This window comes from Antechinus flavipes, chromosome 2 (genome assembly GCF_016432865.1).
Source record: "Antechinus flavipes isolate AdamAnt ecotype Samford, QLD, Australia chromosome 2, AdamAnt_v2, whole genome shotgun sequence".
NCBI classification, from domain to species: domain Eukaryota; kingdom Metazoa; phylum Chordata; class Mammalia; order Dasyuromorphia; family Dasyuridae; genus Antechinus; species Antechinus flavipes.
Genome location: NC_067399.1, coordinates 145,214,975 through 145,228,092, shown reverse-complemented (window position 1 = coordinate 145,228,092; position 13,118 = coordinate 145,214,975). Strand labels below are relative to the sequence as shown.

General features: G+C 35.3%; 1 protein-coding gene across 1 annotated transcript in view; it reads right to left on the bottom strand.

Moving 5' to 3' along the window:
• The window catches only part of KIF13B (kinesin family member 13B), a 249,415-nt gene extending 243,581 nt beyond the window's left edge, over positions 1-5,834 (bottom strand). The window contains exon 1 of the mRNA XM_051975736.1: positions 5,700-5,834. Within this exon, the coding sequence (XP_051831696.1) occupies positions 5,700-5,754 (55 nt within the window). The 5' untranslated portion in view covers positions 5,755-5,834. The remainder of the gene's footprint in view (positions 1-5,699) is intronic.
• Positions 5,835-13,118: the final 7,284 nt, after the last annotated feature.

Genomic DNA, 13,118 nt, shown 5'->3' with positions numbered 1-13,118 from the left:
GTTAGGCATTTCCTTCTCCAAAGGATTAAGGCAAAAAGAGATTAAATGATTTAGCTAGTCACACAGCTAGTAAGTGTCTGAGGCTGGATTTGAACTCAAGTCTTCCTAACTCTAGGCCCAAAACTCTTATAATACCATAATATTTTCAGTCCATACCATTCATTTGGAACTTAATGACAAAACAGCTTATATTGCTGTTTAATCTATTTAGGATGTTATCTTCTCAAACAGATCATAAACTAGTTTCTCAAAGGCAAGGACTGTACCTTAATGGGGTTTTTCCCCTACCTCTGAAAGATAGTGTGTATATGTACATGTACAGATATAGATAGCTATAATATTAACATTGTTATTTTAGTATGCAATTAGTATTAGAATTGGAATTTCTCTTGAATAATCCCTAACCAGATGTACTCAGCTAAATGCCTCCAGCTATTCAAAATCCAGTCTTCTCCCACCAGAGACTATTCTCAAACAGAAGCTTATCTATATAATGTACACCCTTGGACAGGCGCTCAATAAAATTGTCAATTAAAGTTTTATAAGTACTTAAAATTTCATCAATATACTAGTTACCTAACTTCCAACTTCTGAATAAGCAGTCTTGCCTTCATGACTCAACAGGTATTATAAATAATGCTTGTAACATTTAAAATTCATCCAGTAATTATATATGAACGAATGTACTTTCCAGTGTGCAGAACACAAGAGGCATTACCCTGTCAGCTGCACAAATCTGAAAGATAATTTAATTTATTCTGATAGCCTATTTATAAGGAGATAATTTCCCAAGGTCATGAAAAAGTTTTCTTTGCTTCTTCACTATTTAACTTTAATACTTTAGAAAAACAAATCACTATGAAAACTATCTTTGCATGTACTTGGAAAAATAAAATACTATTTAAAAATTAAAAGAAAAAAGAAAAACAAAACTAATTAGTGACAAAAGTATATCAAAGAAGTATCTATAACCTAACTACAAATCTTCTATCTTCCAAATTACAGTTTAATGTTTAATATATAAAATAACTAAATTCATTCATCTATAGTGTAATTTTGAATAAAATTGAATATCATTTGATAAATGTAAAAAAAAAAATCCTAAAAATACATAAATATAATTGGATTCACACATAAACAGGTGGTAACTGAAAACTTTTTACAATACTAAGCTATCCAAGGTTTAACCTTGCCTTGAAATGAGGCTATAAGGAATTCCAAACTTCAGAGTAGATTACACACCATATAATCAGTAATTCATTATATAGTTTCCTCATCTATAAAATAAGATGTTTGAATTAGATGACTTCCAAGGTTCCTTCCGGGTCTTACATACTCTGATTTAAAAAAAAAAAATCAAACAAGAAAACAAACTTGTTTTGAACTTTTTACTAAGGCATGGTATTTACTTACCTATCACTGAAATTTTTTTCAAAGTTAGCCAATCAATTTCAAAATTCTCTTCTAAAGAACAATTTAGTTCAATCTTTAAGCAGTATTTTACAAACTCAAATAATTTAGAAAATATTGGCTTTAGGTTCTCTCTGCAGTTTTCCAGTGACCCTCAAATTTATGTGAATACCCACTCTGTAGCATGATGATGATCATGATAATGAGCATTTTTATAGTTCTTCACAATTATCTCACTTGATCTCACAATACTGACATAGATGCTATTATTATCCCCATTCTACAAATGAGAAAACTGAGGCAGACAGAGATTAAATGATTTGCCCATGGTCACACAGCTAGTGGATATCTGGGACTGAGTTTGAACTTCTGTGTTCCTAATAAAGTTCAAAAAAAGCTTTAAACACATTTTTATAACCTTCAAGAATTATAAAACACGATAAAATGAGGCGGACAGAGAAAATCTCAGATAATACACTACTGTGTGTAAAAATATATACAACCCTGAGCACCTTAAAAGTGTCTTCCAGTTTCACCCCTCAAAACTTCTATGCTATAATGAAAAAGTATATAATAATCACTCGGGGATAAACAAAAATCAATTATAAAATATATACATAGATAAATGTATCTCAAAGTAGCTGTTCCCCTCCCCCAGCCATCAATGAAGTATACAATCTATTCATACAACTTCTTTTAAATACCTCTCAAATGCTGAAGGCCTTCCTGATTCTTTTTCTATATCCTGGATAGTAGTCATCATACTCTCCCTCTCTCATGCCTAGCCCATTTATTTTTCTAGTCAAACATATCCTTAGCCTTGTCCTTTACTGCACAGGTCAAACTAAAGTCATTATTAATAGAGCCTCCTTACCACCAACCATGAGCCTTTTCATTACCCTGCAATTTTGATCCTGATATTGCATGAGACCAGGCCATAAATCATCACTGGAAGATGAGCATCCAAACCAGGTAAAGTATTAAATTAAAAAAAAAAAAGTACACATATGTGTACACTTCTATTATGTTCACCAATGTCACAGTAAGATATCCTACACAAAATTCAAATACATTACTTGTGGATGAATTTCTCCACATGATCAATTTCCAGATGATACCATACTGACAGCATTGAACCTTGGATCTCAATAGCACTTCCTCATAGGAATTCAGTTTAGTTCAAAAGTTCCATATAGAAAGGAAAAACAATGAACATATACATCCAGATTATAAAACACAGTTGGATAAGCACCTCATGGAGTTAGTTCAACACAAATATCTTAAACTTGTATAAGCTTTGAAGGTAAACAATGTTAAAGCTAATTGAAAAGGAGAGAAAAGTACCCAACTGCTACTTGTAGTGTTTCCAAACAACTTCCTGTTACCAAATTTAAACTACAAATATTCTCCCAATCCCACTATATTAGTTCCTGCAAATCACTAAACACTAGGATCTCAAATAAAAACACTATGTTTCTTCATAAAAATGTAAAAATAATGTTGGTTACCATGATGGGAAAGAAAACTTCTAATTATCTGACATATGTCCATGGGAGATGGCACTTTAGTTACCTCCTTTCAAACTTTTCCAAATATCTATGAAAAGGAAATCAAAGTTTGTTCTGAAGTCCCTCTCCTCTGATAACTTCCCAGATATTATTTTCAAAAAGTATAGTCAGGGTTCATAAAAGTACAATGAACTAGAATAAAGTGTCCTTGAATAAAAGGACAAAGACTTTTAAAAATTTTTTAGTTTCTCTAATTTAGTTCTGCTGTTTGGAGCATGGTATCGAAGAGGTCAAGGTTGTGAGTTCAATCTGTGGTTAGAGAACTTGAGGTAATTTTACACTGAAGAAAATTTCTGGAACACAGAATGTACCCCTGATTTATTCACAAATAGAAGCTGGATCATTACTGAAAAAACAACTCCAAGCACATGTTCTATTGATTGGATTAGAAATATCAACTTCCTATCCAAAGGGTAGCAGATATCCATGTCTCTTTCCCCACCAGAATCATAGAACTTTTATAGCTGCAAAGCAACTTTCTAAGATCACCTAGTCCAAACCCTTAGCTCTTCCCAGTGATGAGGTGACTTACCATAACTATTGAAAAGATTTAAAACTTCACTTAATTGTAAAACAAGAGCCTGCAGAAGCTGTTATTGGTTGTACCAGAGAAGTTATGTATTAATTTGGATTCTTAAGAATCTGTCAATTACCAAACCATGCCTTGAGGTATAGTGATAAATCACAGAGCAGAACAAGATTTAGCCTTTATTTGGTTTGTCACCCAAAGTTCCCCATTTTCTTTTTCTCTGTACAATATGGGAAATTTTTCCAAAGTACACTTTCAACAGTTTCTGAGCACTAGAACTTTTTGCTGATGAGATGACAAATATGACCTTAAGTAAAAACAGAAGTTTCTCAACAGTAAACAAACCAAAAAAAAAAAAAAATCATCCCTTCCCCCAACCCTAACTCAGTAGTGTTACAACATACTGTCTGGTATTTAGGAATCAGGTATGCTGAATCAAAGAAAAGGTTTTTATACTTGGCTATTTTCTTACAGTGATTTAAGCCAAATTCTTTTATTTATTCAGCCATGGGCTAAACACTTCTGGGTCAAATATGGGGTAAACACCAGCAGGGTATAAATTACACAGGGTAAAAACCACCCTTGATTTCAAGACTTGTGCTTTCCTTGGTTCCATTCCAGATAGATTACTGTTGGAAGATGAGATTTTTAGGTAAAGGGGTAAAGGTAAAGAGATAGGATAGGGTTCAGTTCTACTTAATTCTACTTATACTACCCAATAGCTGTCAAATCCCAAGACAAATTACTTGGTTATAAGGTAAGTAGTTGATGGACTAGGAAGAGTGGTTGATGTAAGGGGGGAAAGGGGAAAGTGGAGGATAAGCACCTACACATAACTTGGAAAATAAAGGCTCAGGAGAAAAAGAAGGAAAAAAAAAGATATGTCTTATAAGGAAGAATAAGAAAAACTTGAGACCTTCAGCAAATCACTTAACTTTGTAAATTGGGGACAATTAATTGCACCTACCTCCTAGTACTTTCCCTCTGAGAATACTCCCAATTTGTCCTGAACATATTTTATTTGTACACAGCTGTTTACATGTTGTCTTTTCCATCAGATTCTATAGTCTCTGAAAGCAAGGATTTATTTTTGCCTTTCCTTGTCTACCTACGGCTTAGCACAGCACCTGGCACACCATAATTTAATAAATACTAGCTGGAGAAACCTTTCTCTGAGGCTCAGCTATGGTGCCATGTTCCTCAGAAAGTTTTCCTAGATTGTTCTCCCCATTCCCACTTTTAAGTGTTCTCTCCCATCTTGCTCCTAGAGAGCAGAAGCAATTTTTGTTTGGGTTTAGATTTTTTTGCCTTTCTCCGTATCCCCAGTGCTGAGTCTATAAATTAAATATATGTTTATGGTCTGACTGTAACTTGTCCACCCCATGCCACTTTTCGGTGCAATTAAGCCTTTCCCTGAGATTAGGCTTATCAGAGCACCCACCTCCTACAGGAAGCTCCCAGGGGACAAGGGTTGTGTCCCCTTTTTATCTTGGTATCATTAGTTAGGGTATAAGTGCCTGGCACACTGGGAGCACTCACTATTGGCTTCTGGAGGAGGGAGGAGAATGGAGAAAAAGAGGTGGAGGAGGAAGGAGGTAGAAGTGGAGGAGGAGGCGGTGGAGAAGAAGAGAGTAGGGTTAAAGACCAGGAGGAGGAGGGAGGGGGAAGGAAATCAAGGAAGAAAGATAAGGAGAAGGAGGAGGAGAGGAAGGGGAAGACAGAAAAGTGGAAAAGGAGGGAAGTGGAGAAGGAAGGACCGTGGGGGTCAAGGAGGGAGTTACAGAAGGAAGAAGTGAGGATAGAGGAAAAGGGGGAAGAACGGAGGAGGAAGAGGGGGAAAGAACAGGAGGACTGGAGCAAGAGAGTGGAAGATGGAAGTGGAGAAGGGACAAGGGAGGAGGAGGAAGAAGAGAGGACGGGGAGAAGGGAGTTGGAGTGAGGACGAGGGAGAAGGAAAGGGGACCCCCGCAGAGCTGAGCACCGGCAGTCCCAGACAGCTCAGAGAAGGGGCAGCCCAGCCGGGGCAGGACGTGGCGCTCCAGGGAGGGGGGCGGGATCCGGGCCGGACGCGGGACCAGGGCGCCCAGAGCACCTGCCGCCAGCCCGAGAGCCCCGCGAGAGAGCGCACAGAAGAGAGCCCCTGGCCCCCTCCTACCTCGTGCCTTCCTCCTCCCCTCCGCCCCCCCACTCACCCCGTCGGTTCATGGGCCGGATCCGCACGGCCACTTTCACTTTGGAGTCCCCCATTCTCGCGCCGCCGCGGCAGCCAGCGCTCCCGCTCGGCTTCCGTCTCCAGCAACTAGGGCAAATTGCCGGGGATGACCAGAGAGAAGGGGGCCCAAGGGAGGGAGGGAGGGTGAGAGGGCGGGGTCAGGCCGGCCGGGGGGCGGGGCTTCCATGTCACCTGATCTGTGTACCCTAGAGTATCAGCCTTATTCGCGTTGCATGTCGGGAATAGTAGTCTTAGTGAGTCAGCTTCAGATAAAAGGGGCCGGAAACTTCTTTTTGCCTTCTGAAATTTAAAAGTATTAACACAAAGATTTGTTGATAAATGTTTTATGGTCCATTCTTCCCGTGGAGGAAGGAAATGTACGCACAAAATACTTTTAAAATTTAATCTGAATCATTAACATTTTCTCCATCACTTTTAAAAGTGTAGATCAATCAACAAAGCAATAAGCCAGTCCCTATTTTGTACCGTTTACAGAAGAGTAAATGCTCACACTGAAAATTCAACAGGTAATTTTCAAGGGACAGTATGAAGGATACCCCTGCTTTAGAATTAGGAGAAAATCTTAGAGATCATCTAATCCAAGTCCCTCATCTAAGTCATTTAAATATTCCATTTCATTAATATTAGCATAATTTATTCAAGCATTTTCATTTCATTAGACATTTAAGTTGCTTCTTCCAAGTTTATTTTTTTCTTCATTACAAATGATGCTGCTAGCTAAAATTACACAAGAAGCAGGAAATTGAGAAAGAATCTTTCCAGCAAGTTTCTCTGATAAAAGTTCATTTCTAATATATAAAGGGGACAGATTCAAATTTATAAGAATAACAGTTGTTTATCAAATGATAAATGGGCAAATAACATGTATAGGTGAAATAATATGAAATGATACAAATTGGCAATAGCCATATTTTTTAAAAGTTCTAAATCACTAATAGAGAAATGCAAATTAAAACAACTCTAATATACCAAAAATGACAAATACTAGCAGAGCCATAGGAAAACAGGTGCATTACTGGTGAACTGTGAACTCCTTCAGCCACACTGGAAAGCAATTTGGAAGTATGCCCAAAAAGCTATTAAATTGTACATATCCTTTGAGACAACTACTAGGTCTATCTATACCTCAAAGAGATCAAAGGAAGAGACAAAGGAACCATTTATACAAAAATATTTATAGCAGCTCTTTTCATTGTGGCAAAGAATTAGAAGCTGGGAGAATATCCATTAATTGGGAAATGACTGAACAAGTTATATGTATTATGTGATAGAGAGCTATTATGCTGTTAGAAATTGTCAAGGAGGTAATTCTAGAAAAATCTCGGAAGACTTGTATGATCAGATGTAAAATTAAAAGAACAAAACCAGGAAAATATTTTATACTCCACAATACTGTAAAGACAAATAATTTTGAAAGACTAAGGAATTCTATTCAACACATGGAACCAACCACATATTTCTATTTTTTTTAAATAACTTTTTATTGACAGAACCCATGCCAGGGTAATTTTTTACAACATTATCCCTTGCATTCACTTCTGTTCTGATTTTTTCCCTCCCTCCCTCCACCCCCTCCCCCAGATGGCAAGCAGTCCTTTACATGTTAAATAGGTTACAGTATATCCTAGATACAATATATGTGTGCAGAACCGAACAGTTCTCTTGTTGCACAGGGAGAATTGGATTCAGAAGGTAAAAATAACCCGGGAAGAAAAACAAAAATGCAAACGGTTTATATTCATTTCCCAGTGTTCTTTCTTTGGATGTAGCTGCTTCTGTCCATCCTTCATCTTTGTCGAAGAGATCCACTTCCATCAGAATACATCCCCAAACAGTATCGTTGTTGAGGTATATAAGGATCTCCTGGTTCTGCTCATCTCACTTAGCATCAGTCCATGTAGGTCTCTCCAAGCCTCTCTGTATTCATTCTGCTGGTCATTTCTTACAGAACAATAATATTCCATAACGTTCATATACCAGAATTTATTCAGCCATTCTCCAATTGATGGGCATCCATTCATTTTCCAGCTTCTAGCCACTACAAACAGGGCTGCCACAAACATTTTGGCACATACAGGTCCCTTTCCCTTCTTTAGTATCTCTTTGGGGTATAAGCCCAGTAGAAACACTGCTGGACCAAAGGGTATGCGCAATTTGATAACTTTTTGAGCATAGTTCCAAATTGCTCTCCAGAATGGCTGGATGTGTTCACAACTCCACCAACAATGTATCAATGTCCCTGTTTTCCCACATCCCCTCCAACATTCCCCATTATCTTTCCCTGTCACTCTAGCCAATCTGACAGGTGTGTAGTGGTATCTCAGAGTTGTCTTAATTTGCATTTCTCTAATTAATGATTTGGAGCATATTTTCATATGGCTATAAATAGTTTCAATTTCTTTGTCTGAGAATTGTCTGTGCATATCCTTTGACCATTTATCAATTCAACCACGTATTTCTAGAGGTCTCATTATGAAACAAGCCATATTCCAGACACAGAGGTGATAGACTGAAGCTTTTTTCTTTTCTTTTTTTAAACTTTTCTCTTTTTATGTATAATTAATTCCAGAATTTATTTTGTGTGACTGTACGTTTTTGTAAAGGTTTTGTTTTACTTGCTTTGTCAATAGGTAGGGTAAGAAAAAACATTCAGAACTGAAAATAAAGTTGAATTAACAATAACATTGCTATAAATAAACATTTTTTAATTGATAGTTCGTTTTCCCTTTATGTTGCCATGTTCCCAAAAATGAAATTATCAGTTGTAAACATATGATTGGTTTCGTGATTTTTTCCCTATATATATTATGACCCAAAAGTTTAAGTGCAGTTTTAAGCATTAATATAGTGAGACACCCCATGTTGCCAAACTGCTTTCCTAAAAGGTTCTATTAGCAATTCCACTAGCTATATATGAGTATAGCTGCATGTTCATCCATAGTTAATCAATATTGAATTTTGTCTTTCATTTCCATTTCCCTTGACATTTTGTAAGCTTGGCATGTTTTCAAATGATTATTTATAATTTACTTTCTTTCACAAATTGTTTGTATCTTTTGACCACTTATACACTGGACATTAATCTTGAATTGTTTTCATGGTTACTGACAAAATTTAAGTGTTGAATGTAAACTTACTAAGTGCCAAAGCTGCTTTAGTTTTACACAGGATACCTTGCATAAAGTAAGCTCTTAACATTTGTTTAATTAGTTGTTGTCAAATAACTTTCTTTTTGCCACATTTTTAAATCTATTTTATTTTTCTTTTAATGTTTTTGAAACGTGTGAAGATTTTTATACTAAGTTAACTAGAGGTAAAGAGAAAGGCTAAAAGCAATCCCTAATCTCAAAGAGCTGATAGTCTGATGGAAGCTACAAGCAAACAATTATGTACAAACATGATGCAGGACAAATTGGGAGTAGTATTAGAGGGAATAATTAGAGGAAATAATATTCCATAAAGAGGAATAGGAAAAGGCTTCCTATAGAAGAATTTTTAGCTGGAACTTGAAGGAAGCCAGGACACAGAGACAAGAAGGAAGAAAATTACAAGCATGAAGAATAGTTGGTGAAAAGGCTCAGACTAGAAATGAAGCGTTTTGTGTGAAATACATACTTTCACTGAGCATATATGTTGTTCCTAACAATATCTTCTTGATAGATTTAAAATATATTTCTCCTCCACAAATGGCACATACTATTCTGTTTCTACCTTTATAAAGCATTTTTTAAAAAAAAAAGTTTAAGTCTATTTTCCAGCTAGAATTTATGATGACATAATATGGGATGTAAAATATTAACTCAATTTGTTCTTTCATTTTCTAATAATTTATTTCTGTTTTTAATTTTATCCCTATTTTAAAAATTTTTCATTTGGTCTATTATATAGTCCCTTTTCTAATGTCTTTAGGTAGAAGCTTAATTAATGTACTTTCTTCCTTTCATTAATAATGTAGGTGTTTTGCCTCTCAAATTGCTTTCACTTCATCCCATAGATTTTGGCATGTTGCAATTGTTTTTTCATTATCCTTTAAATATAGCATTATTTTTCTGATTTTTTTCCTATAATCTAATTATTTTATTGCTCATTAGGCTTTTTCCATGTAACTTATCTTTAATTCATATTTTTGCCATTTATTTCTAATTTTATTGCATTCTACCTTTTTTAGTTTGCCAAAGATTTTTCTCTGACCAGATGTATGATCAATTTTTCTAAGAGTTCCATATGAACTTGAAAAAAAATGTATATTTCTTGTATCTTCTCCTAAGTTCTTTCCAAATAACTTATATCTGGCTTATTTAAAAAACAATCAAGACCTAATTTTTTAATAATGAAACATTGACATCCCTTACTATTCTCACATTTGTGTCTATTTTTCTTACATTGCTATTAGCCTTTCTTTTTAAAATATAACTGTCAAATTGATTGGTGTGTATAAATTAAGAATAAATTATTTATTAGTCCTTTTACCACATAATGCCTTTATTTTTCCATGGACATTTTTCTCATTTGAATCCAATTTTTTCTGGCACCATTATTGCCACTCTTGATTTTTTAAAAACTTGTAGATATGTGTTACTTGCAAAAAGGAATTCTTACAATTCCCTTAAATCTCTAATATTTCTTTCTATAAATTTTGTTTCCTAGAAGCAACATATTAATAGATGTTGTTTCTTCTTCTGTTCGTAATTCTTTTGATTCCAGTGGAACAATTCAAACCACTTGCATATGTTGATTTCAATTTGTTGGGGTTTTTAAATTTTACTTGTTTTTCTGGCATTTCTTTCCATCCTATACATACTTCTTATCTACATGTTTAACTTTCTCCAAAGAGTGATGTCAATATTAAACTTCTACAATGTCTTTCTTCTGTTAAAACCAATCATTGAGCTAATTTGGCTAATTTCTTTGTCAAACAGCCAATTCTTTATAATTGTCTTTGAGATGACCCTCTTTTTATTAGTGAAAGGGGCACTGACTTGTGTTTAAAAGGGAGGGGCAAGGACTTGGGTATAGCTAAAGGAAAAAAGAATAAAGGTCATGGTGATTAAGTGAAACTCCATAGTAATCTGAATGGTTCCAGGTCTTTGATGAGGGTTAAAAGACATTTACTCACCCAATTATTGGGAAGACCCAATTTTGAAAAAAAAAATACTTCTTTTGGTAGTCTTGGTTGTTTCTTATGAGAATCATCGATGGGATCATAGATCTAATTATTTTAAAATGTAAAACTAGATAATGAGGGACAATAGGTCAAGGCAAGCAGGTTATTTCTGACAGATGTTTAAATATTTCTTAGTACTGATTCCCAGAAAGAAAAGGTTCCCATTTAACATTGCAATATCAACAAAATTCATTATGACAATTTTTTTTTAATCTTTCCTGTCAGGGTTTGTACAGAAAGAAAGTATTTAGAGCAACATGCATTCCCTTGGATTTGGTTACTTGGGATTAAATCTTTCTATCTTCTTTTTTGCTTTTTATTTAATATATTATATGTTATATTATATTAAATATGTATTATATATTGTTATACATATGGAGTATTATTATTATTATATAATATAATTATAACATAGAATGTTACATAATAATAAAATAATAGACTTTTTCTTCTATCCATTCTCTTTCTTGTTTAGCTAATTGGACCTGTGAATTCTAATATCCTAGATTTCAGAAAAACAGAGAAGGGAAGAAAAAATCAAACTATGCTAGGGCTACAGAGAAAGGCAAAAAGCAACCCTAGCATAGAGTTGCTTCCTAGGTATAATACCAAGAACTTTACAAATGTTATCTCATTTGATCTTTGTAACAGCCCGGAGAAGTGGTTGGTATTATTTTGCTCATTATACAATGAAAAAATTGAGGCAGACAGAGGTTAAGTGACTTACCCATAATCATATAGCTAGTGAGTGTCTGAGGTTACATTTGAACTCAGGTCTTCCTGACTCATTCCAGAAAGCTATCCACCACTCTATCCAGCTGCCTCTACTCTACTTCTAATGAAATGACTCATTGAAAGAAGATGAATAATTTACCTCTAATTTTCCCAATTTCTAAACTAGCTTCTGGATGTTCTGGACTATCAATCAGTATTCAAAAGTTGTAGTAACAACATGAATGGCAATAAATCAGATATCATTCTTTAGTAATAAGGGACAATTTTATATTTCATATTTCCCAAACCTAACAAGTTTCAAAAGCTACAAAGGCAGATTACAGAAAATAAAATTTTAACTAAGTTTTCACGTTTAATAATAAACCAGTTATTGATACTGGGAAGGCAACATGATATGTAGAAAGAGTGTGCCATCTGTCATCAGAATACCTCAGTTTAAATCCTGGCTGTTTGTTATTGTGTGAGACTCAATTTCCTCATCCCTAAAATGAATAGATTAATCTTGAACTCAAAGATCTTTAAGGTCCCCGCCCGTTGTGACTCTTTGGCCAAAAAGGGACTTTAGGGATCATTTAGTCCCACACCCTGATTTTCATGAGGAAACAAAGACCCAAGGAGGTTCCACATAAACAGCAGCAAGGCCAGCATCCCAATCCATTTGTTCTGAGTCTAAATCCATCCTTCTTTCCACTATCCACACTGCCTCCCTTGGTTGGGTACTATTTCCCAGCAAAATGATTTTCATATTTGGGGAAGGTGAAGTGTGAAAAAAGGTCTCAGGGTTTGTTGAAGTTCCTGTATTCATTTTCTTCCTGTCCTGAAACCCACATCTGGGCAAATGAATGCACAACAATCCACAGATGGAAGAAACCAGGCAGGCTGCCTTCAAAGTAGCAGAACCGGAGGTTCTGAGGCTGCTGCCAGTTCTGCCAAGGTGGTTCAGGCCCACAGGCAGCTGGACACAACGCTGCTCAGTGAGAGCCTCGCACAACAGACTGCTATTTCTCTTGGGAACCCTAAACCTTTTAGACCATAAAGAATAAAATTTAGAAAATCATCCCAGCTACTCACAAGACTGTGATATATTTGTCTTCCTGTCAGAGGACACATATCTATCTATACCTATGAGTATCAGCATAGTATGGTGGAAAGAACATGGCATCTGGCATCTGAGAATGTGGGTTTAAATTAAACTTTGACCAAATGACTTCATACAGCTCTAAATCTATGATATCATAATCCCCAACTATATAATTCAAATCCTAGCCTCCGCCATAATAACTAGTTCACATTTATATAGTAATTATCTTTTTTTTAATTAAAGCTTTTTAATTTTCAAAAGATATGCATGGATAATTTTTTAACATTAACCCTTGCAAAATCCTTGTGTTTCAATTTTTCCCTTTCTTCTTCCCACCCTCTCCCCTGGATAGCAAGTAATCCAATATATGTTAAACATGGTAAAAATATTATATGGTA